The sequence below is a fragment of the Martes martes genome (genome assembly GCF_963455335.1).
Source record: "Martes martes genome assembly, chromosome: 16".
Taxonomy (NCBI): domain Eukaryota; kingdom Metazoa; phylum Chordata; class Mammalia; order Carnivora; family Mustelidae; genus Martes; species Martes martes.
Window position 1 is genome coordinate 28,033,355 of NC_137904.1, and position 26,250 is coordinate 28,059,604.

The 26,250-nt window shown below is 37.5% G+C and overlaps 1 protein-coding gene across 2 annotated transcripts in view; it reads left to right on the plus strand.

Moving 5' to 3' along the window:
* The first annotated feature begins 2,114 nt into the window (after nucleotides 1-2,114).
* TAF15 (TATA-box binding protein associated factor 15) overlaps nucleotides 2,115-26,250 on the plus strand; it is a 28,834-nt gene continuing 4,698 nt past the window's right edge. The window contains exons 1-11 of one of the 2 annotated variants that reach the window (XM_080825919.1): nucleotides 2,115-2,226; nucleotides 8,846-8,885; nucleotides 10,240-10,291; nucleotides 10,378-10,462; nucleotides 10,546-10,648; nucleotides 14,196-14,389; nucleotides 15,350-15,470; nucleotides 22,162-22,196; nucleotides 22,822-22,854; nucleotides 24,074-24,183; nucleotides 25,367-25,496. In XM_080825919.1, the coding sequence (XP_080682045.1) occupies nucleotides 2,220-2,226; nucleotides 8,846-8,885; nucleotides 10,240-10,291; nucleotides 10,378-10,462; nucleotides 10,546-10,648; nucleotides 14,196-14,389; nucleotides 15,350-15,470; nucleotides 22,162-22,196; nucleotides 22,822-22,854; nucleotides 24,074-24,183; nucleotides 25,367-25,496 (910 nt within the window). In that variant the 5' untranslated portion in view covers nucleotides 2,115-2,219. The remainder of the gene's footprint in view (nucleotides 2,227-8,845; nucleotides 8,886-10,239; nucleotides 10,292-10,377; nucleotides 10,463-10,545; nucleotides 10,649-14,195; nucleotides 14,390-15,349; nucleotides 15,471-22,161; nucleotides 22,197-22,821; nucleotides 22,855-24,073; nucleotides 24,184-25,366; nucleotides 25,497-26,250) is intronic. The other variant, XM_080825920.1, reaches the window with a different exon arrangement.

Consider the following 26,250-nt stretch of genomic DNA (forward strand, 5'->3'; position numbering starts at 1 on the left):
TCCAGTAGACCTCAGAAGATGGCAGTTGAGTGAAGAATGCATGCATGCATGAATGAATGAATTGCAGGTACAAACTTCAGGGAGCAATGATGAGCAACACTTTCTGCATTTCCATCTTAAAAAAAAAAAAAAAAAAGATGGGGCACCTGGGTGGCTCAGTGGGTTAAAAGCCTCTGCCTTCAGCTCAGGTCAGGATTCCAGCGTCCTGGGATTGAGCCCCGAATCAGGCTCGCTGCTCAGCGGCGAGCCTGCTTCCCCCCCTCTCTCTGCCTGCCTCTCTGCCTACTTGCGATCTCTGTCTGTCAAATAAATAAATAAAATCTTAAAAAAAAAAGAACACCCAATTGTAAAATAAATAAAGAGGAAGAACAATCTAGAAGTTTTCCCCATCCCTAACCCAATCCTTTTCTGCGATTGCACGTGCCTGTTGTCTCCTCCTCTGGGTTACCTTCCTCAATGTACATGCTGATCGGCTGAATCATTTTTAGTCATGAAGGAATTTTTATTCCTTTAACCTTGCCTGTTTGGACTTATCCAGAGAGCTCTGTGACCCTCGTTATCGTATAATGAAGGGAGATGACCTCATGTCTTTGTTCTGACCTGAAGGTGTTAATTCTGAACTTATTCCTCTACCTCCACCCCCAACTTGCTCCTCCTCCTCTTCCCTACCACAGTGAATGATACCACTATCTGACCACTGCTCTAAGTGGGAAACTCAGAATTCACTTCTCACTCTCCCCTAGCTACTCCCTCCCAAACTGGTCACCAGATCTTGTCCAGTCTACTATGCAACTATTTCAAGGCTCTCTTCACTTACTCCATCTCCACAGCTAAAACCTAAGTCCAGGCCACTGTGATCTCTCACCAGAATGATTGCATCGGCCACCCAATTGGTCTCCTTGCTTTTAGGCACCTTTCATCTCCATACATTTTTCATACTGCAGCCTGAAGATGCAAATGTGACTGACCTTCCTTTAAAATCCTCTGGCTTCGCCAGTGCCCTCAAGATAAAGAACAAATCCTAATGCACTGTATTTTGCAAGGTATGGATTATTTAGCATTCTACTTTTCTGGCCTCATCTACCAGTCTCCCCTGGAGGGTAAACTCCAAACATACAGAATTACTTGTTTTACAGCTAGTCGAAAGCCCTTTACCCCACTTCACTTGGTCTGCTTCCGCTCATTGCCTCTGGCTTGACTCAGATGTTGCGTCGCCCTCGGGGGTGGGGGGTGGGGGCTGGGGGGTGGGGGGAATGTTCTTGTGTACTCTCTGAGCTTTCAGGCCTCATTTCATACTCCAGAGCTCCATCCCACACTAGGCAGTGCTGCACAATGGTTAAACCCACAGGAAATAGTGTCTGGTTTCTAGGATTCGAATTCCACGTTGGGCATGTACTAGCTGTGCGACCTAGGGCAAGTGAATAATCACGGCCGTAACGTCGGGATAATATTTCATCAGTGTGTTGTGAGAATTAAATGAGATGATGTAAGGTGCCTGATAATTAGAGTTGGCCATTACAACAGCACTGAAATCTGAAGCTCGACCTCCCACCCACAATATTCTCATGGCCGGGTTTGCGTGTGGTTTCGTTTTAATGCAGACGTTTCAGTATCACCTTGTAGTCTATGTTTTACTTGACAAGGTAGTTAGACCGGGAGGCGATCACGACTTTCGTCCCCGAGCTCGCCGACACCCAACGCCCCCAGGTGGCTCCGGCAGTCTGCAACCAAAGCTGAGCGAACTAGGACATACCACTCGAAATTTCACGGGAAGAAAGGCCTTTTCTAACCAAATAGTCTGTGTTTATAAGGCCTCCCCTCTTTCGCTTCCTAACCTCGAATTCTATCAGACGCGATAAAAGTCAGAAACAGGACTGTAATTGGGCCGGAGAAAGTAGGCTCACCTCCTCCCCCATGCGAACGGCTGCATTGGTACTTTCTCCTCTCGATTCCCTCTCAATAATGGTACCGCCTGCGGAGGGGAGAACAGAGAGGGTTTCTGAAGACCTCAGAGTTCAGAGGCCGGTACTCGTACAGAACCACCCCTCGCGCACTGGCACGGTGGTGCCGTCCACTGTCCTCTGATTGGCTGCCGAGGCCCCGCAGTCGGGCTCAGCCCGCCGCGCCGCGTTCAGTACAGCTTCGGCCGCCGCGCCGCTTGGCTTTCGTATTCCTTGTTGTCGGCGGGCTCTGGGGGCTCCGCGCTGCGGCCGTTAGTCATGTCGGGTAGGTGACTCCTTCAGCGAGCAGCGGCAGCGATGAGAAGGGGCCTGGCGGGGTTGGGCTGTCTTCCCGCCCACCGGAGGGCCCTGAGGGAGAGCCTCCGGCCCTGAGGGAGGCTTGGGGTGGGGGGGCGGCCGTGGCCGCCGCCATGTTGGACTGAAGGGACGCACGCTCCCAACGCTCTCCGTCTGCAAATCTCCGCGGGAGCGCTTTGGGCCCCCTTTTTTTGACCCTGTCCTTGGAACCTGAGGAGACGTGCGGCTCCCGGGGAGGGTGTGTGAGTTGGGGGGGCGGAGGCCGTCTACGCCATCACGGGGGCGGGGGGAAGCCCGTGATTAGAGCATCCGCCTGAGAGAATCGGTGCTTCTGGTTCTCCGCTCCGCCTCAGATCTTTCAGCGAGGCCTCGGGCCAGTCGTCTCGCCGCCTCGTACCTCAGTTTCCCCATCTGTGAAGTGGAGCTGGGCCTTCCTGATTCACCCATTCATCAGGTGGGGGTCTTGACGCTCTGGGAGCCCTTTCAGAGGACGTTGCCTTGCACAAAATCGTACTTACGGTCATTCCCTCTACCGTAACCACCCGGATTCGAGTGGGGGCGTTAGCATGTAATTCAGCTTCCTCCTCACCCTCCTCTCATTTTTCTCCGTTTTCCAGTTGTTTATCTCCTACAAGAGCCCTGCAAGTGAGCCTTTTCTAGTCTGAATAGAGTCCTGTAGGTACATGTGTCATTTACCTTAAAGCATACAGGCCAAAGGAAAGGCAGTGTTACACGAAACATTTAAAGTGGTAGACACCCCCCCTCCCCCCACGGTGTGGAAGAGGAAAAAAAAAAGGCATCGATCTCTTTAAGTCAGTTTAGGTCCTGCTAATAAACCCGAATATAAAGTCAGGAACACGAATGTTTCCTAGATTTAGCAGTACAAGCTAACACACAAGGTCCTCTCTGTTGTGGGTACCTCACAGGCTGCAAAGACCCAGCTACCCACTTGCTAGAAAACATCATGAGAGATCACGTTTCACGTGGAAAAGCAGAACATTTCCTTGAAGCCATACGATGGGGATCAAAGGGATGGCTGGCACAGTCTTTTACGTTTTTTAAGGGAGGACCTGTTGGTATTAAAAAAACAAAAACACAAACACCACCCCCCGCCCCACCTCCACCCCCCATCCAGTCTTGTGGAAGGATGGAAATCTGTGACAAAAAGCAAGTAGCAGGCTGAGATGAGGCCAAATTAACAGGACTGGCTGGACAGGAGAATAACTGATACTCCTTAGGTTAACCTTAATATTAAGTCTGAATATTGAGTTTTTGTAGGACAGGGCACCTACCTGATGAAAGAGGCTTTTAACTGCACAGGATTTCTCTTTAAATATTTAGTCCTTGCACCAAGAAAAAAAATAGTTTCTTATTCCAAGTAGACATTGGTACATCTTTTACCAGGTATGTAATTTGGAATGAAGTCTGGTAAAGCTCCACAGAAGTATGTAGAAGTTTATCCTTAGGAGGTGTGTTACCCATCCATGGTTTAAAAAAAAAAAAGGAAAGATTCTCCTACCCTCATGGGGAAATTCACCGTTTCAGTGGACATTAAAAACTATTGGCATGTGTTGATTTTTAACATCTTTATTGGTGTAAAACAATGGCTGTTTTTAATAGGACTGCATAGCTTTTATGGAAGATTAAATTTTAGAGGTTACCATTTGTAAAATCCAGGATTTTCAGCTGTCATATTAGGGTGTGAGCTCATTTATCCATTAGTACTGATCTTCGAAGTACCAAGACACTAGATTAATTTGTCACTTTGTAAATTAAGTTTTTTAAATATCAAGATTGGCCTTCACATGTGAAAAGGACCTTATTTGATTGTTTCTAAATTTTATGTCCATTAAAGCGAGAATCTTTAAGTTCTGCTTAGTGTTATATAGTGTTTATACATTTTGTAAAATGTGTATAAAAATATTTTGACTTTATGTAAAAATAAGTATTATGCTTTTGACTTGTTTTTTTTTGGTGAATGTTTCAGTTAATAAGTGTAACAGTAAACTCCCCGTAAACAGCTAATTGCATTAACTTTAGTTAAATGCTTTAAACATTCCAAACTCAACCACTCCAGATGCCTGACAGCAGACTTACAAACCTAATAAAATAAAAGTGCTTACATAGTAAATAGGTAAAAATTATAAATATTGTAAATAAAACTCATTCATACATTGTTTACAAATGTGAATTATCTGACACCTTCAAGTTAGAATCAAATCTAGTATCAGTTATACATACAAAAATTAAAGTTAAGGTAGTTCTCATTTTGGCAGTATGGCAGACCAAAATAAATTCAAATCTTCTATCTACAAACACCAGAAATGCAAGAATTTATTTAAAAAGGGGGAAGGGAAGACCTAACTGCCAGAAATGAAGTAGAGGCCAGCATAGAGCTAGCTTGACAGTTGCCCTGAAGAGGTGAGTGTAGGTCTCATCATTTAGAGACTTGGGGTTTTTGTTTGTTTTTTAAGATTTTATTTGAGAGAGTGAGCACAAGGAGGAAGGGAGAGGGAGAAGCAGGCCCTCTGCTGAGTAGGGAACCTGACTTGGGTCTTGTTCCCAGGACTCCAGGATCAAGGCCGTGGGCTGAAGACACACACTTAACTGACTGAGCCACCCAGGTGCCCTGAAACTTGGGTTTTATTACCCAAGTACCCAAGGAAATGAAGCCTTGAGACTATTAGAGCCAGATAATAGGAACTGAGACCTTACATAAAACCTAGATGTTTAAAAGATTGTCTTCAGTGAAAGAGTGAACTAGGAAAAAACCTTTGTATCAGCATAGCAGATAACAAGGAAGCTTGGGTCCTGAGTAAAAAAGTTTTGTCCTGAGAATTTGTGACCTGGGAACTATGCTTCATACAATTTGGGTGTACATTTGGGCTAGTTAATGGGGAGTCCAGGAAAACTTAAGCCAAGAAATTAACATAAAAATTGGTTCTGTGCCTGTAATAACCCTGGGGCTCCTGGTGGAAATGAAAAATCTTTTCTGGGGGGAAATTTCACAGACTAGGTCACAGGAATCTTCTAGAAAAAATGAGCCTTGCAAAAGGTAGATTCACATTAAAAAACTGTAGAACTTGAAACAGTTCACCAAAATGAGAATTTATGGCAGATGGGGTTAGAACCCTAATAGTTAATCTGAAAGCAAGTAAGTTCGACATTACTAAAAACCTAAAGGAAGGAATCAACCCTAAGACCCAAGATGTCATGAAGAAAGACCATATAGCTTTAAAAGAACCTAGTATGATAGAAACAGTGGTTAAGTTGAATTGCAGACTTAGCGGAAGAAATAATTAATGAAGTAGAAGACAGATACAGTTACTCACAGTTCAATTCAGAAGGAGATGAAAAATAAGGTTTAGAAACAGATGGAGAAGTCCTATCGTACATATAGTATGTATATAATATGTCTCCTAAGAAAATGGGATCAATATTACAGTTGAGATTTTTCCAAAATTGGTAAATATTTTGGGTCAAAAAGCAGTAGTTTGAAACATGAGACATAAAAATCAATTCAAGCAGTTGGCTCCATAGCTCAGGGGTTAGAGCACTGGTCTTGTAAAAATCAATTCATACCTAGATACATTGATGTGAAACTGTAGGTTATGAAATACCAGTTACCTACCAGAGGAAAATAGGAAATGGTTAAGTTTGGTAGACTTAAATTTTTTTTTTTTTTTTAAGATTTTATTATTTGCCAGAGAGAGAGAGAGAGTGAGTACACACAAGCAGGCAGAGGCAGCGAGAGAAGCAGGCTCCCTGCCGAGGAAGGATCCCGATGCTGGACTCGATCCCAGGACCCTGGGACCATGACCTGAGCTGAAGGCAGCGGCTTAACCAACTGAGCCACCCAGGCATCCCGAGTTTGGTAGACTTAAAAGTTCTAAGAAGTTGAAAAATAATGAAATGATCCTAAGTCTAAAGACTGAGAGTACCGAGAGTACCACTTTCATGCCTTTGCCAAAAGAACTAAAATAAAATAAATCCAGAAAGGAGAAGTAGAATGCAAAAAACAATAGAAGGAGCAAACGCAGTAAATAAAAGGCAGATTTTAACAGTATGGAACGTTGAAGATTAAAGTGATTACATTTGGAAGTTAAAAAGGATGCAAAAAGAAGAAAAATTGAATATTTAACTTCTAAGGCAATATGGGAAAAGGGAGTAAAGAAAAATCTAGTAGGAGTCAGGAAAGGAGTTAAAAGGAAAAAGAAAATCCTAGTAAGTAGAAAAATCTCATACAGGCACACAGGAATAAATGAAAAGTAGTAGTAAAAATAAGAAAATGCCAATTCAAAGAGTTTCATATTGGGGAAAAAATTGTTCAGAAATGATATACCTAAAACATAAGATTAAGAAATGTTAGAAGTATCGAGATAGAAAGAGATGAACCAGACAATCAACAACCAAAAGGAAGATTGATTGTTTTGCTATGTTACTAGTCAAAATAAAGTTTGGACCTTTTTAATCATGATATAATGTTAAAAGAGGATTCATCATGGATATATAAACCTGTACTTTTATGTGCCTAACAATATAGCCTCAGAATATAGAAACCAAAAAAATATAAATGGCAAGCCTGGTCAAATGGAGTGTTTTTTTAAGCATACCTTTCTGTGTAATTAATAGATGGGGCAGACCAAATGTTAAGAGTATGAATGGTATAACCAAGTATCATCTAGAGTTAGAGAATTTACTCAACATTTAGGAAATATATAGTTCTTTTCAAGCTCATAAGGGGCATTTGTGCAAGTAGAATACTTACCAAGGGGAAAAGCGAGAAACAGCAAATCCTAGTAAGTACCAGGAATAATAGAGAAAATACCTTTTCTGGCTGCAATGGAATATAATTAGAAAACAACAGAATCAAAACCCTGTACACTTGGAAATGAAAACATTTCTACATCATGGATTCAGACACAAGGCTCAAGTGTCGAGTACTCCTAATTAGCAGTAGTTTGAAATGCCATAAATAACATTTACAAACTCAATTTCTCTAATGAATATAAGGGCCATACTTACTGGTCAGTATATCTTCTACAGTTTTAAAGTCAGCCAACGAAGGAAGTCAGATTTAAAATTTCAGAGGACCAAAGTGACTGGGTTAAATTATGGACTCTCATACTTAGAGTTGAGCCAGGGTCACATGACCTATATGCTGTATACTTACATAATTTTGAGTGAAAGGGAAATAAACAGGTCTTGAACTCCATCCTCAGTGGGAGAAACCCCCCCCCCATCCATGCCTTGGAGTATAATTGAAGCTAAAGCTTCATTTATCACCAGGGTACCTTAAGTTTTACTCATACATGCCCCCCCACATTTCATAATCCTTTTCAGTTTCTGATTTAGTTGAAGCAAATTTTCTTTCTCATTTGGTAGATGTGTCTAATTTGTTTATGGTCCAATTAGATTCTATGTGCTTTTCATACTTGGTTATTAGTGATAAATCTGTGGTCATTTTATCATGGGTGTGGTGGTGATACAATTTTTTCTTCGTTTCAGCCTTATGTTCTTCACATTCATAGAAGTAGTTTGTCAGGATTTTAATCAATATTCTTATGATTAAGGATTTTAAAAAATCTTGTTTAGTCTGTAGATCTCTGCTGCAAAAAAGTGGCAAAGCTCATGGCATCTACTTATACTGGCAATGGCAGTGTTTTCATATTGTAGCTTTATGTGAATTGAATGTAGATGTCACTGATTTGATTTCTGGTGGGTTTTCAGAAGAATTGTTTGACAGCAAATGATTTTGTTTCATGTTGGATGAGATTGGGGTTAGTGGTCAGCAGTTTCAGATGGAGTTATTTTTTGCAGTTTGAAAGAACATTTCATATAAATAGCTCGTATTCATTACTAATAAACTTAGGTCATTCATTTGACTCCAAAAATCCAAAGGATAGGGCCTCTTTAAAAGTTTTTGATACAGCTGATGTTTTGAGATATTGAGAAAAGCTCATAATTCAGAAAAAGTTTTTTTTACATTATTTAATTCATGCCTTCCTTTGTAGTTTTTATTGCCAAATAGGAAACTAGAAGTAGGTATTGCTGAGTTGGTATACGGATTGGCCAAGTCCCTGAAACCTTAGTAAAGTTGGAGATCAGCAACTAACTTAGCTGCTTTTACCAAAATCTTCAGTGATCTAGTTGTTGCTGCTGACAGCCAGAGCAGTCCAGTACAGGGGATTGATGTGTATGTTGGGCTGGTGAGGATTTACAAGTCAGTGTAATCCTGGGGATTTATCTTGTCCGAGTGTGTGTCTTACCCCCTTTTTAGTCTCAATTAGTTTCAGTAGATGCCTTTTTGTGTATAAAGATAACTTGAGTTTTTGTTAAAAGGATGGATTTTTCACTGGATTGGTTTACTTGGTTCTTGTGACCGTTAGGAGCCATTTATAAATTAGTTGTTTTTCAAAGACGTAGTTACTGTAAGCAGATCCTCACACAGTAATTTTAAGTAGTTTTCTTTCTGTAGGTAGTTTTTATTACGTTTTCTTACCAGATTTCATCTGTAAAAGCTAAAGTCAGCTTTTGAGGGAAGCATAATTTTAAATAAGATTTAAAATTCTTTTTATGTGTTTTAGATTCTGGAACTTACGGTCAGTCTGGGGGTGAGCAGCAAAGGTAAAGTATACGTACGTTTTACTAACACCATGTAAGAGTAGAACTGAGGGGAAAAAAAAGATGAATTTAGTTCAGTGTTCCTTTTGAGATTTGGTATGTGGATTTTTTAGAGTTAAATATTAGCTAGTCAAGGGGGAAAGGCCTGTGTACATATGTACTGAAACATTTTTTCCTTTTTTTAAAAAGCCTGCTTGAATCAGTAAATACAAATGCCCCCTAGAGATTAAAACAAATCTCATAGGTATTTTAAAGCATGTTTTCTTTAAGAAATTTTTAAGATGAAACTATTAAAAGGATTTAGACAATTGAACTATATAACAGGTTCTTAGAGAAAGCATTTCAGTTTTTGCTTGTATATAATATGCTATTTTTTTCAGAGCAGATTTTCTTTAAGCACTATAATAGAAATGTTTAGCATTTTTAAAAGACTCCTTAACCATGCTTACGAAAAAAAGAAAAGTCTGATTTTACGTGACTGTATACATACAGTAGGGTTCTCTTAATTGCCAGAAACACAGCCTTCAACTTACACTATAAATATTTTGGAGCTCAGTGTGAGATATTCAGAATAGCATCTCAGGTATCTTCTGTCTTCAGGTTTTAAGCTTCATGAATACAAAACTGGTTTGACTTTTCTATTCTTATAGTGTAGTGCTAACTTCACAGTAGGCAACTAGCAAATGTTTATTCAGTGAAATATGTTTTATAAAGTTAAATTCTGTTAGCACTTGATAGCTCTAGGATAATAAAAAGGTTTCTTTTCAAGTATTTTGGGGGGGCATATATTCAGAAAGTTTGTTTCTGACTTGTTAGAATTTGCATGCTATCAAATGAAAGTTCAGATCTGAGGAAGGTACCTTTATTCAGTCGACACACTATATGCCAGGCTGTGCTATGTTACTGGGGATACAATATAATTATTAAAGGCAGATTTAAGGCTGATGGTAGGAAGAAATTAATCTGTCAAACAGCTAATTTGATTAAAGTGCTGACTTAAACAGTTAATTTTCTGTCTCGGATTTTTAAAATCATGGGTTTTAGTTCCATGTAGTCACTCTCCATACCCAAGTATAATTCCCTTGAGATTTTCTTGTTCTATTGAAATTGTATTGTGTGAGATTGTCAAAACTAAACTTTTGGTGCTTGCTTAGTATTCAAGAGTCTGGGAGTGATTCATTTATGTCTTAATAGTCTTTGGTCATCACCTTTCAGTTTAGACTCTAAGAGACAGACAGATTGGCAGTTTTTCAGAAGAGAGGCTTGTGCGGAGTTGAAAGTTGAAACTGAAGATTTTTTTTTTTAAGCTTTTGAATTCTAACACATCTCTTTCAAGTACTGCATTTTTCTTTTACAGTTATTCTTCCTATGGAAATCAAGGGAACCAAGCTTATGGACAAGCATCACAAGTAGGTTAAAATATAAATTGTGCTTTTTGTAAATAATTATTTTTATCTTAAGTAGGTGATGAAACTTGTATTTACCTAAATTTCAGAGCTATTCTGGCTATGGACAAACTACTGATTCCTCATACGGACAGAACTATGGCAGCTACTCCGGCTATGGACAAAGCCAATCAGGTTGGACTGGTTTGTTAAATTTGCTATTTTAGAAATTAAAAAATCAGAACGTTTACTAAATGGTATATCCATTCAATCTTTAGGTTATTCACAACCCTATGGTGGTTATGAGAATCAAAAGCAGAGCTCATATGGCCAGCAGCCTTATAATAACCAGGGACAGCAAAACACGGAATCATCAGGAGGGTAAGGAAAACATTAAAAGCACTGATATTGTGTTGGGTAGTGGAAATAACGCTTTGGGTATTAAATAGACTTCGTCATCAAACTAGCTTTACATTTTTTTTTTTCCAGAAAAGTTTTGAAGTATGAATTTCACAGTTCTTTGTTAAGAAGAATATGGAAATTGTCTGCATTGTCATTTGATTCCTATGTGTTATTTGTAATATTGCTATTTAGCTGTTTATGAATGTACATTATTTTTAAAGATTTTATTTATTTGGGAGAGAGAGAGCAAGTGAGAGAGCATGAGCAGTGGGAGGGGCAGAGGAAGAAGTAGACTCCCTGCTGAGTAGGGAGTGTAATTTGGTACTTGATCCCAGGACCCTGGGATCATGACCTGAGCTGAAGACAGATGCTTAACCGACTGAGCTACCCAGGTGCCCTAAAGCATATGATTTAAATGTTAAAAAAAAAATTTGGACCTCAGCTTTATATGTGAGATTAAATAAGAAACTGGGAGAGACTTTTAGTGCTTTTTTTTAAATTTCCATTTTATTTTTTAGCCATTTTAATATATTACCTTTTCAGGGACAACAATAATTAGAGTGCCAAAACCTATCCACACATTTTAGATACTCTAAATGTGTCTTGTTAACATAGGTGGGTGAATATTTACCAAGAAGTTTATGGGTTTTATAGAGAGAGAGAGAGAGAGAAGCAGACTCCCTGCTGAGCAAAGAGCCCGATGCGGGGCTCGATCCCAGGACCCGAGATCATGACCCGAGCCGAAGGCAGCGGCTTAACCCACTGAGCCACCCAGGCGCCCCTTTGTTTGGTTTTATAGTTTTTTTTTAAAGTTTCAGATATGAGGAGCTTGTTCTTGTTACTAATTTTAGTAATAGCAACTTAATTTTTTAAAATTGCGCTTTACATTTTGTGAAATACTTTGGCATTCTCTAATTGATCCTTAGCCACTATGAGTGTCAGTAATTATCCCTAGTTTGTAGAGGTAAAGAGAAATTAAGATTATGTAGCCTGTTAAGTTACATAGCTAAAAAATCAGGCAAAAACTAAGATCCCAACAAGTATTCCCTCTGTAGTGAAAAAAATTACTCTAAGTGAAATTCAGTTAAATAAAAGCATTGGGGAAAGATTTGTAAGGTCACATTGTCAGTCTTATAGATGTGAGACTGTTTTGAAAAAGTGGAGTACACATGTAGAGAATAATTTTCAGAAAGCACGTTACATCAGAAGGAAGAATTCTTTAAGCCCTATTGGTTAGGTTTTTTTTTTTTTTTTTTAAGATTTTATTTATTTGAGACAGAGATCTCAAGTAGGCAGAGAGGCAGGCAGAGAGAGAGGAGGAAGCAGGCTCCCCACTGAGCAGAGAGCCCGATGCAGGCTGGATCCCAGGACTCTGAGATCATGACCGAGCCAAAGGCAGAGGCTTCAACCCACTGATCCACCCAGGTGCCCCAAGCCCTGTTGGTTAGTTTTAAAGTTAGGAGAACCCTTCTATAAGGATACATTTTTGGAGGAATGAGGTATAAAGCAGGTGTAAATATAAATATAATAATAAATACAAATATACAAATATAAAATAAATATATAAATGCAGGTATAAATGAGGTATAAATGCAAAAGAAAAGTGTTAGATTTGGTTTGACAGCCATTTTACTTTTTTAGTTTTAATTTTTTGTTATTTTTAAAATTTGTAAAAATTTATTTATTTGAGAGACAGAATGCATGTGCATGTGTGCAAGTGGGGGGAGGGGCAGAGAGAGGGAGAGAGAATCTCAAGCAGACTCCCCACTGAGCGTGGAGCCCGCAACATGGGGCTCCATCCCATGACCCTGAGATGCTTAATCGACTGAGCCACCCAGGTGCCCCTAGGTTTTTTTTTTCCTTTCTTTGACAATTTTAAAGTGAAGCACTAGGGTTCTGACTGTTGATGTGAGACATCAACATGTCTCTTACATCAAAATACTGATGTTGGGGGAGCATACTGATTTTTATTACATTGCTCTGGTCACCTGATGCGGAATAAGATGTGACTATTGAGTTATGAGACTTTTTGTTCCCTTTTTAAAAAAGTAAACATTAGAACTCAAATCCAATTAAATGTTCTTTCAACATTCCCATCCTGAGAACATGTAATTAATAGTCATATTGCTTAGAACATACTTAGAAATTTCTTCTTGAATTGCCAGAGATAATAAAACAATCTCATTTTTTGGTAGACTAGTTTCAGATAAGAAATGGCATCACAGGGGCACCTGGGTGGCTCATTGGGTTAAAGCCTCTGCCTTCAGCTCAGGTCGTGATCCCAGGGTCCTGGGATCGAGCCTCACGGCGGGCTCTCTGCTCAGCATGGAACCTGCTTCCTCCTCTCTCTGCCTGCCTCTCTGCCTACTTGTGATCTCTGTCAAATAAATAAATAAAATCTTCAAAAAAAATAAAAATAAAAATAAAGATAATCCGATTTACTATTGTTATCTTTTTTTTTTTTGTAAGATTCTGTTTTTTAAGTAATCTCTACCCCCAGTGTGGGGCTCAGACCCACAACTCTTGAGATCAAAGTCTCACGCTCCACCAACTAAGCCAGCCAGGAGCCTCTTATTACTGTTTTCTGAAATTTATCTTTGAAGATACTTAGAAGAATGTACTATAGGTTCTAAAGATAATTATAAGAAAATGGTACCCAAAATATTACGAGATAACAGTGTTAAAATTAAGTGATAGAGAGCCTTTTAATGTAACTATTAAAAGGACTCAGCACTTGGGGTGCCTGGGTGGCTCAGTTAGTTACACATCTGCCTTCGACTCAAGTCATGATCCAAGGGTCCTGGGAACGAGCCCTGCATTGGGCTGCCTGCTCAGTGGGGAGTCTGCTTCTCCTTCTTCCTCTCCCCCAGCTCGTTCTCCCTCTTTCTCTCTCAAATAAATAAATAAAATCCTTAAAAAAAAAAAAGACTCAGCACTGGTTGTGGTATATTTGTTAAAGAATGAGACATATTACTCTATTTTGTGGCACTTTTAATTTTTTTAAGTTCAAGGAGATGGTAAAAACCATAGTGATACTTTGTTTCACTAATGTTCTCAAATACGCATGTGGTTTTTCTCATGTGGCACCTCTTTAGTGCTAGTGAATTATTTGAAAGTCATTCCATTGTTCATAAGGAGATTTTGTAGGTAAAATAACTAAATGATTTGTACTACGAAGTGATATTAGGGCCGTCTGGGTGGCTCAGTCAGTTAAGCGTCCGACTCTTGATTTTGGCTCAGGTCATAATCTCAGGGTCATGAGATTGAGCCCTGTGTTGGGCTCTGTGCTCACTGGGGGAGTCTGCTTGAGATTCTCTCTCTCCTTCTGCCCTTTCCCTCTCTCTTCTCTCTCTTTTCTTTCTCTCCCTCTAGCAAATAAATAAATCTTAAAAAGAGAAAGAAAAGAGAAAAGAAAAAAGTACTAAATGTGGTTGAGGTCTACCTGGTCTGGCCTTTCAGTCTTAGTCAGTTTACTACAGTGAACATAATCCTTCTATAAAATTTCAAATTCTTGATTTCTGTTTAGCCAAGGTGGAAGAGCGCCTTCATATGACCACTCAGACTATGGTCAACAAGATTCGTATGACCAGCAGTCAGGCTATGATCAACATCAAGGTTCATATGATGATCAGTCAAATTATGGTCAGCAGCATGATTCCTATAATCAAAATCAGCAGTCCTACCATTCACAAAGGGAGAATTACAGCCACCACACACAAGGTATGGTATATTGACCTGTTTTTCTCTTTTCCCCTCATAGAAGTATATTGAATTTTGGATTAAAAGACCTACATGGGATTTCAACTGTAAAAATTTAGAGTGACCTTGAATATACATGCTTCTCTCTTATGGCCATCAAAGCTAGTTTACTAGATTTCTATTTCTGAACTTCTTGGACTCCCAAATGGTCATGTGGCTTTTGATGACTGATGACATGAATTTTTTTGTTGTGTCACTTAACTGATCATTTGGTAATGCTGTTGCTACCACTTATTTTGATAGTGGTGGTATACTTGATTTAGGGAAATTATGATCCTGTATTAGCTTTCTCACCTCATCTAAAAAGGACCAGTCATTCTTTTACTTGTTGTCTTACAGCACTTGGAATATACTACTGATACTTAGGAATTGCTTTGTGCCATGGACGTGAATGCTTCAAGGGCACAAGTCTTGTTTTACTCATTTACACCCTCATTGCCTAATATAGGGCCTGGTTCATAGTAAGTGCTTAATAAATATTTGTTGAATAATTGAATGAATGAATAAGTGAATGAGTAAATGTGGAAGCTCATTCACTGAATATCTTCAGTGAATATAGTCACTGAATATGTCCAGTTTGAAAATGCAGTTACTTCTTGCCCATGTTTGATTTACATTTAAGTATTTTTGAGGTGAAGAAATAAAAAAGAAATTTTGGGGGTGAGGAAATTGTAGATTAGGGTTATGCTTTTTATCTAATTATTATGATTCTCTACCTAATACTGTACTGGTAACTCAAACTGTTCTTCATCACCATCACATCAGATGGTGATATCCATGTCACCATTTTTGCTGTCTGACTATAACAGTGGAATTTGACACAGATATAATTCTCAAACATATTAAGTTTACGTTACAGGAAGCGTTTATCAGAAATGATAATATTTATTCATGTATATATTATTTTCTTTTTTTTTGTAGATGACCGTCGTGATGTGAGTAGGTATGGAGAAGATAATAGAGGATATGGCGGGTCACAGGGAGGAGGTAGAGGGCGTGGGGGATATGACAAGGATGGAAGAGGTCCTATGACAGGATCAAGGTAAGTATTTAGGTATAGGTGCCTACATTTCTTCTCTCTCTCTTTTTTTAATTAAAAAAAAAATTTGTTGTTTTACTTAGCTGGTTTGATTCCAGCATCTGATTTAGTTAAGAGGCTTACGTAGGTTATGTTATAGAGGAGGAGGCAGAAATTCAAAATTTCTTTTCAGTCTTAAGATGTCGGTTAATTACCTCAGAACAGGCTATGTTAGCAGTTAGTTTTTGTGGTGTATATTAAACACCAGTGGAGAAAATTCCCCTTTTATGGTTGTGATTAAACCACTTAACTATGTTTTTCCTGCCAGAGCTATAGAGTCTAAACTCCTTTAAAAGATGACTCTGAGAAATCCAAGTATATTATATATAAGACATAAAAGGTAAGTTAATTTTAGATTGGAGTGCAGAGAGGCTATTCCTTAATCTTGAATCCCCTTGGAAAGGGACAGTATTAGGAGGCCATAGCAGAGTATATAAAGGTGGGGTTGGCAAATGAGAAAGATTTTATGTAAACTACTTTTGTCTTCTTTCTTAAGTAAATAATTATTGAAATAATTAGTGCAATATCCCCTGTCATTGCATATTTTATTCAGACTAAGCTACGGAAAAGATGACTTTTTAATTCAGCTTTTCTTTTTCCCATTGCTATCAGGTTTTGGTTCTTAATTTTGGCATATGTTATGAAAGCTGGTTATAAAATTACTTTTAAATATATCTGTAAATTTAGCACTTTGGCCCTAAAAACAAGAATGAAAATATAACTGACATTTGTTGTCCTCAGTTGAGGTTTGCAGGTTGCAAATTTATGTGTAAAATACACAGTGTTGAAGGATTAATTTGTGTTCCTTGGGAATTGAAATTGTTAGTGGCTTGTTAACTGACGCTTAATAACATATCAGTACCAGTTTGCTCTTTTGCTCCTTAGGGACTGTCTGTCCCCTGAGGTGACCTGAGCAACAGAACTAGTTACATACAGCACTGTTACTTCTTTAAGTGAGCCAGGAATTTGATCACTGACTTGTGTTTCTCTGTGTTTAGTGTACGGTACTTTGATATTATGGCAAAATTAAAGCCTAAACATATTTGATGAACTATTATAACACTGAACATTAAGTCTTTGGATTGATAGCCAAAGTCAGTTTACAACATTTAAATATATTACTGTATGCTCTTTATTATCAAAGTGAGCAGCCTGCCATCATGTGGATATAAATGAACAATGTAAAGTGACATGGTGCTTACTTTCTACCTAATAGCCTCCTTCCCATCTCAAACAGAATCCCAAACAAAGTAGCTAACAGGTATATTTAATTTTCCAGTTAGCATGTTTTAGATAATTGGCTGTTTTGGAATGCTGTGTTTTATAGTATATCGTAGGTTTAATTTTCTTCATAAGGAAGTAATGTCCTGTACATTATTTATTAGACTATGACAGTGTGTGTGAGAATGGTAGAAACCCACTTTTCAGGAGGACGAGGGTAGAGAAATCTTTAAAAATGTGTTTTCATCTTTAAGAGATGACTCATCTTAGAGATTTGAAAGGACCTTGAATGAATCTCCTGATAACACAGGGGGGAGCTCTATACCTTAACCATCTTGAGAGTCCCATTTTTAATAGCTTTCATAACCTTCTTGGCATCATATTTCAGTATAATTTTTGGTGCAAATACTTGATTTGAACCAAAGTTTTTGGTTTTCAGATGTTTTTATTTAGCCTTAGAGCCTTTTCACATGCTGTCTTTGAGGAAGCCCCCTATATGTTAAGTCAAAATGATACTGATCTGGTTGAAGGTAGGATTGGGGGAGGGGGTCTTCCCTAATTGCTATCACACCCTATTCTGCACCCCGCCCCCCACCCCGGCCAATAAATGGGTTGTTCATGAAAGGCCTTTTTTTGGAATCCATGTGGATGATGATTCTATGATTCTGTATATTGGGTTGGTAAATTTTTTATGTGAAAGGCCAAGTTGTAAATATTTTAGGCTTTTTGGGCCATATGATTTCTTTTATAACTGCTCATCTATGCCCTTGTAGCACCAAAGCAGCCATAGACAATATATAAGTAAACATGGTTGTGTTCCAGTAAAACTATTTATGGTTATGGAAATTTGAAGTTCATATAATTTTCATATGTCACAATATCCTATTCAAGATGTGCTCTTTAGCTTATTTAAGGGGTAAAGTATTTTGAATTAGAGTAAAAATGCCTAGTTTTAGGACTTTAACACTTGTTTACATTTAAGTACCAAAAATATCCAAACATTTTTTTGTTAGTTTTCATCAACACTCCCATTTGTGTTTCTGATCATCTTACTTAAAAAATTATATCAAGGTTGAAAATACAATGCTTTCAGGGCTGTTTGAAGAATATCTGGCATTAGTTAGGTTTTTATTTAAAGAAGAGACTTAGTTTGTGGGTGAGGGTGGGATACGTGGTAAAGGATGGGACATTTTTAGACTCAAGATGTGTAATTGCTTGGCTGGAGGAAGAATATAGACCAAAAGGAAGCTGCTGATTTTACAAATATGGAAGAAAAATGTGTGAAAATTGTAGGGACTATAGGAACCAATGTTTTTCTTTGAAAAAGTAGTTGTAGCAAAGATTGAATTTCTAATTGTCATCTCAAATTGATAACTAACCTCCTAGTGAGTTAGAAGTTTAAGGCCATAAGTTCTCTCAGTGTTTTTAACTTCAGCATTGTGATGAATGCATGACAAAATAGCCAGAACTTTATAGATAACTGTTATTTTTCATGATTAAGTCATCAAGTTATAGAGCTTTTTCAAGGCTTTAATATCTTGAGCCTAAAAAAGTCATTCTGAATTTTGACTGTCTTCTTAGAAGAGTTTTTGACTAGTTCCATTTTAATTGTGCATATGTTCTGGTAATAGTCTAGAATAGCACTGCCCAGTAGAAATGTAATATGGGTCACAAATGTGAGCCACATATGTAATTTTAAATTTTGTAGTAGGCACATTAAAAGAACATAGGCAGGTAGGAGTGCCTGGGTGGCTCAGTTTATTGGGTGTCTGCCTTCGGCTCAGATCATGGTCCCGGAGACCTTTGTCGGGTTCCCTGCTTGGCAGGAAGCCTGCTTCTCCCTTTGCCTCTGCCTGCTGCCTCCCCCTGCTTGTGCGCACACACTCTCTCTCTCTGTCTCTGTCAAATGAATAAATCTTAAAAACATAGGCAGGTAAAATTAATTTTAATAATACATTTTACTTAATCTAATATACCCCCTGTATTTTATCAAATAATCATTATAAAATTACTGAGATACTGTATATTGCCTTTTTCATACTAAGACTTTGAAATCTTTTTTTTTTTTTTATTTTGACTACATCTTAATTTAGACTACCCACATTTCAAAGGGTCAACAGCCGCATTTGGCTAGTGAATACTGTATTGGACAGGTAGCTCTAGAATGAGTGATTCTTGGCTTCTTGAAATGTGGGTAAATGTTGAATCCAGAGAGCCTTTTTACCACACATACAAGACATGGGAGGAAATAAGACATAAATACAGCTACTGTTGAGAATGATATTTAAATCCATTGAGTCATTTACATTTGGAATTAATGTTAGTCTTCTTCACACCCAAAAAATTGTAATTTGGATTTACTCTGAAAATTCAAGCATAGCACAGTTTGTTTTTTTTAACTAATCTTTTCTAATTTTTAGCTAAGTCTCTTTTTCTCTCTAGATAATGGATTTTCTGAAACAAAGGTTCCTGTATTGTCCTTTTACTACTTGGCAGTTTAAGTCTTTGAATAGATATATGTAGATTTTCTTTTAAATTGAAAGATTCAAAGTAGAGATTCTGTCTAAAGAACTTTTTCTTGACAAGCACCTGAAATTAAATGACCATCAAATTAAATGACTGTCTTCTCCTCTACATATGTGATACTGTAACAATGAAAGAACCCTTAGTCTACCTTAGGATAGGCTGCTTATTGTGGTTTTGAACTTGGGACAATTTCTCTAGTTGAATCAAGAATATATAGTTGGTTTTCTTACGCAGGGGATGCTCAGCCATACAGTGGAGGATGTTAATCTCTAAATACTTTTACTACTTCACCTTCAAATGTCCTTACTTCTGGAATTCTTTTGTGTACAAGTTTGCTGCTTTTTCTGAAAGACATTGTTGTGGCAGCATCTTGACCCAGATGTTCCCATATCTTCATTGACTTAATTGGCTAGTGAAGCCTCAATTTGTCTTATGGAAAAAGGACTTGTAACCTGACTACAGGTTTGAAAGATTCTTAACCACAGACCCAGTAGTGACTACTACTTGAGGTTTATTTAGTGTATTTAATATAATAAATTTGCTTATAAGGGATTGTAGTATAACTAGTTAATATGGAATTTCTTAATAAGAGAAGAGAAAAAGTTTGAAACATTTGAATTTGAAAGAAAGCTTCACCTGCAATCCTAGGATTGTAGATCATCTAGACTGGTGCTTCTCAATCTTTATATATGAATTCCTTGGGTATCTTATTAAAATGCAGATTCTGATTTAGTAGATAGAAGGTGAGGCCTACAATCCTGGATCCTGCTTTTCTGAGATGCTCTCAGGCTCTGCCTGGACCACCCTTTGAGTAGCAGGGATGTGTACCCTTATTTTGTGAAGGAGAAAACTGAAGCCTAGGGAGAATTACTGACCTGTCCAAATTTTCAAGATTGATTAGCAGTAGTAAAGACTATACCCTGAGTCTCTTAGTTTGAAGACTACTACTTTTTCAAATGCACTGTGATGTTTACATGTTTATGGTCATTGTGTTGAAATCTTCAGCTGCCATATTTTCAAAGGAAATGTTCAACGAAGGTGATTTAAGTTAAAATGTCATCATATGGAGAAGTAGGAAATAACAAACCTATTTAAATATCATTTGTTTTATATAGCACTTTTATTTTGCAGTGGCTTGTCCTTTCCTTATTGTTCAAAGTTATATTGATGGCTAGAGTAGAAAATACAGGAATTAGCTGATGTGGGTAGTTGGGTATTTTCTCTCCACTGTGACCAGATAAACAGTTTGGTACTTTGTTTAAGATGACAGCAAAATAAATAAGAGGTATCTCTTCCAGCACTTACTTACAAAAATTTCCTATTTAAAGAATCTACTTTATCCTGGGGACTTTAACCTCCTGACAGAATTGTGGGCTTAATATTTTCACTGGTTCTTTCCTCTTTTTTTTTTTCTTTTGAGTTCTCATGGTCATCTTTGAAGAAACTTGAGATATCTTGGTTTCTAATAACAAGATTTTTAGCAGATTAATCTCAAGAACTCTGTTGGCTTTCCTTAAAAGAGTTAAGCAGTGATATACAGGTCCATTTAGAAGTGTAGGAAGGGCTTGGTTCTGAAAGAGGGGTCTTAGAGACTCAATAGGAGACTATATGTATATAAAGGACCTGAGCTCTGTATTGTCTGCATAGTCTTGAAATAGCCTTATTCTCCTTAGAGTCTTCCTGGAAATTAAATAAAATTAATAACAAATTAAGATGCTTGTGTCTATACCTAAACTGGCTGCATGGGGAGATTTTACATCAAGGTAGTAGAATAGACTTATAAAAGAAGACTGCTTTCTCATTTAGTTAGAGCGTTTTTTCTCAGGATGTCTCAGAAAAGCCGTCTGTCTAGAGGCTGGAGGGGCAATGTTACCATTACAGGAAAGGCTTTTAAGCATTGGAGAGACCTTAGTGTTTTGGATTAGTTTCTTGGATGATAGTAGATGATGATTAATGGTAGTAGCATACTACATGTCACCATCTGAAAACTGGATGTTTTTATTTCCATGACAGTGTGTGAATCTTAGTGGCTTCCTTAGTTCACGCAAGAGAGACAAGCTTTTAATGTATGAGATTTCAACAGTTTCTTGGTGAGGGAGATCTCAGATTTCTTACGTAGCTTTTATGCATACAAGGACTATTGACTTACCTGTCAGTGGAAATTCGCCAAGTAGTCATTTTCTTGTGGGCAGGTGTGATACTGGAGTGTGTTGCATTCTGTTCTGTTGCATGGTCTACTGATTGGTGTACAGAGCATTTGGCAGCATGAATCTCAGTAGCTCTAATATGAAGAGATCTTGTATATTATAGTGGGTATAGAGTAGGAGTTATGCTCTCTTTTAGTGCTCATTTTATCGGATTTCTGAATGATTTGAGATTAAGACTACTTTCAGGCTCACTTTCGTGTATATTTGTACCTCACTTTTTTTCTTCATCTCATAAAACCCACAATTTGGTATCACAATAGAATATACTACTGAAGTTTTTACCTCCCATTCTACTATCAGAATCTTAGTCCTTTTCCTTTTTCCTCATATTTAAAAAAAATAATCCCCCTTGGAAAGAATGTTTGCTCCAGTTTAGCATTCTTCATTCTGTGCCTCCAGCTTTTAAGTTATGGTATGAATAGTATCCCTTTGGCTTGGGGTTGGGAAGATTTTAAAATAAGAGTATATGAGATACATTCTGTAGTAAGCTTGAAAAGGCAACCTTGTGGAAATAGATCCTTGGGAAGACACTTAGGTGGAAACAGCATTTTGGAGTCTATGAAATGGAATTTACTGGAAAGTTAGAGGTGCTACTGTTTCCCTAGGCACTCTACTTGTGACAGTTAAGTGTAGATTGAGCCCAGGGCTCAGCACATTAGAGACTTAAGGAAGAAATCATTTCTTCAATTTTTCCTCTGCAGTGGTGGTGACCGCGGTGGCTTCAAAAATTTTGGTGGTAAGTGCTGAGTATCCCAAAATGTTTCAGTGGAAATGCTATATAAATCTAAAAGCCACCAATATCCCGCAGACGCAGTTCTAAGCCCTTTCTTACTCTGTTGAGGCTGGTGTGTGTTGTGTGCTTTAAAAAAAAAATTATATATATATACATAAATATATCAAAGAAAACATTAAAAAGTCAAAGTTGATCTCAAACAGTCCAATGGGTTTCTGCACAGTGAATTTGCATGAAAGAGTCTGTGGTGACCGTTGAATGAGACTTTCACTGGATTTGACAATACATTTATTAATAAAGGCAGCTGACATGGTGTTGTTAAATTATTAGGGTTTTCCAATCAGCCTTCACAACCAGAGCTTAACAAAAGTGATACTAGCATAATGCCAAAAAGTGGCGGGTACCGTCTGGGACAAATTTAAGGAAATAATTGACTTTCATCTTGATTTCTAAACTTAGTAAAACTTAATTTATATATTTACTTTGTAAATCTGTGATGGTTGACTTTCAAGGATTTTGGAAGTATTGACTTTCATGCCTTGGTTTTTATTACTATTTTTTCGTGATTTCTAATGAGTTGCCTTAAATAGCTTTTTTTTTTTTTTCTTTTTCTTTTCTTTTCCTTTAGGTCACAGGGATTATGGACCCAGACCAGATGCTGGTAAGGTTTATGGTAGTTTGTGACTTTGCCATTAAGAGAATGTTAGTTTTCCAATTTTTCAAGAGAAAAGTGTCTGTGTTGGAGGAGTTAGGGCAGGAGGAAGATTTAATTTGATAGTGTTTCCAGAATTAGGGAGCTTCACTTCTAAAAACATAGAAAGAAAAATTCAGGGAAATTGGAAAGTGTGCTGGGGAAAATTGCTGTTTGTGGTTTCCTGTGCTCTGCTTTTTCTTTTATGAAGAAATACTCAATCTTGTATTGTAATTAACATTACTTATTTAAATACTACAGATCAAATTTGAGAGAGTTGGTATCATTGGGAATTTGAAGTAGAAAAACTATGTTTAAGAAAATATTACATCGGATTGATAGTCTGCTCAGTGGGCCTAAGAAACTTGAATTCATACATGGGGAAAATTATCTTACTCTGGGCAGAGGTCACTGATTTCGTGTGGCTTTTATTTTTAAATGAAATTCAAAGCTATCTGGAGCCTTTTGGAAGTTATAATTTAAATATTAAAAATCTATTTGAGGCAAAAAATTTTAATACGTATTGAAATCAGAACTTTTGTTTTTATTAAGATGCCAACATATTCTATATGGATGGCAATTTCTGAATTATCTCTTGGTGGACTGAATTTTTGTACATCTTTCTTACTTTGTTGTACTAATCCAAAAAGTGTGCATGTAAGGTAAGGTGTCTGTCAAGGTGCCCTTACCCTCTGGTATATACAGAGCTTATTGCAATGATTGGGAAACCAGTAGTTGTGCTTGGCTTGCTTGGAGGTCCAGAGTGTCAGATTTGGGGAATTTTCTACTGGAGAGCCTTAGAAGTACTGAATAGCCATAAAGTGTTAAAGCTCTCCAAAGAAAGGAATGCTAATTAATACTAACTGTCTTCATCTATTCATGAGCTTCAGCCCTGTATCTGAATGTAAAGAGTAAGATTTCTAAGATCTCCTTTAATTGGTCTGTATTTCACATAGTGTGGACTTGATACACTTTAAATGAAGTTTGGTTGTCAGGATTGATCTACTACCAGATAACTATGGTGACCACTTCGCATGTTGATAGAAGATTTTTTGTATGTTGGTCCTTTTTCCTTTTGGTCATAGAAGTAGTTGAATATTGGACAATAAATTAATTGCTCTTAGTTACTGAACAGGATGTAGTAAGACCAAGGAATATGTATAATTAACCATAATTTTTTTCCCCTTAGATTCAGAATCTGATAATTCAGATAACAACACAATCTTTGTGCAAGGACTTGGGGAGGGTGTGTCTACAGATCAAGTGGGGGAGTTCTTTAAACAAATAGGAATTATCAAGGTGAGTAGAAAGTATGGCTTATGTTGAAAATCTCATAATTATTAACATATTCTAGTTATGCTACATAGATTACATAAGATTATGTCTCTTAAAATTCCCTGATACACATGCCCAACCATGTCTGTAGGCCTTTTGCTATATTTGTTAAATACATGAAAATTTTATTCCTTGCTTGTTTATCTTCCCACAGCCTTCTACTTTAACTTTCAGTCTTGGGCTCTAGATATAGTCTCTGCCTAGCTCCTAAAAATTGTGAGAACCAAATGAGGTTGTGAGAACATTTTATAGATTCCAAAAGCCATTATATGCAGACTGCATTACATATTAGCCCAGTACATGATGCTCTGTTTCATAACTGTATTGTTTATTGTATACTTAATATGTCTCATGCACCATTTTTTGATGCATATATTTCTCCTCTCTCTCTTTTTTTTTTTTTTTAAGATTTTATTTATTTATTTGACAGACAGAGATCGCAAGTAGGCAGAGAGGCAGGCAGAGAGAGAGGAGAAAGCAGGCTCTCCACGGAGCCGAGAGCCCGATGCGGGGCTCGATCCCAGGACCCTGGGATCATGACCTGAGCCGAAGGCAGAGGCTTTAACCCACTGAACCACCCAGGCACCCCAATATTTCTCCTCTCTTTAACTTAGAAAGCAGCAGTTAGTGTTAGTAGATTGTAGCATTTGCCTGAAATCAGTTTGCATTTGTCCTTGTTTTGATGTCTGTGGAATTACTCATTTACCCATGACATGTAAAAAATTCACACAGTTCTGAAGAGTAAATGTTCTTATTTATCTTCCACTCCCATCCCAGCAAGCTGCAGGGTGTATCCCTTAGCAGTAATCTGTTAATTTGCCTGGTGTACATTCTTCCTGACTCTTTTTTATGTTTTAGAAGGTATATATTTATATGAAGCATTATCTACATTTTTTTTTGTGGGTTTAAAGAAATTATACATAGATAAAACAGTATACAATATACATAAAGTATTTTCATAGCTTGGGTTTTACTTAATATATCTTAAGAGAGTTTTCCTTTTCAGAACCTATAGATAACTTAATTTTTATATTAGGTATGTACTATTTATAGTATGGATATGTGAATTCCTTTAAAAAATCCTTAATTTGTATGGTTTATGATCACTTTTTTTTAAAAAGCTATTACCATCTTGTTTGTTCCTCAGACAAATAAGAAGACGGGAAAACCAATGATCAATCTGTATACAGACAAGGACACAGGGAAGCCAAAAGGAGAGGCAACAGTGTCATTTGATGACCCTCCTTCAGCTAAGGCAGCCATTGACTGGTTTGATGGTATATCTTACTCATACTGTTTCAATATGCAGTTTGGATAAATGTTTTCTAGTCTTGAAGTCAAAATATATTCTGGTAGACTGGTTATTTTCGTGTTTACTTTTATGGATATTTTATTAAATTAAAGGCCAGAATTTTTACATACCTTCAGAAATGAGGTAGATGAGCTCTCTCCTTGTCTGTCTCCAATATTTCTTTATTCTACCTTGTGCTTAAAGCCACCGTGATGGGGATTTAGAGGGTTGGCATGCTTCACTGTCTTCTTCATAAATTTAGATTAATTTCCCTTCAAATACGAAGTTAATACATATTTGGAATAAATATTAAGACTTTTTCCCCCTGAAAATAAGAAAATATGGGAAAGTAGAAGAAAACAGTAAAGCATCCATAGTACTCTACTCAGAAATAATCATTGATAATATTTTTTATTAAATGTAATTTCACTCTTGGGAACCTGGGTGGCTCAGTGGGTTAAAGCATCTGCTTTCGGCTCGGGTCATGATCCCAGGGTCCTGGGATCGGGTCCCGCATCAGGCTCTCTGCTCAGCGGGGAGCCTGCTTCCTCCTCTCTCCCTGCCTGCCTCTCTGCCTACTTGTGATCTCTGTCTGTCAAATAAATAAATAAAATCTTAAAAAAAAATAATAAATGTAATTTCACTCTTTTAAAAGCATTTTTAAAAGTTTATCATTATACTCCAAATGTAGTTCTGTCTCATGCTTTTTTCACTTAACATTTTAACAGTCATTTCCCCAT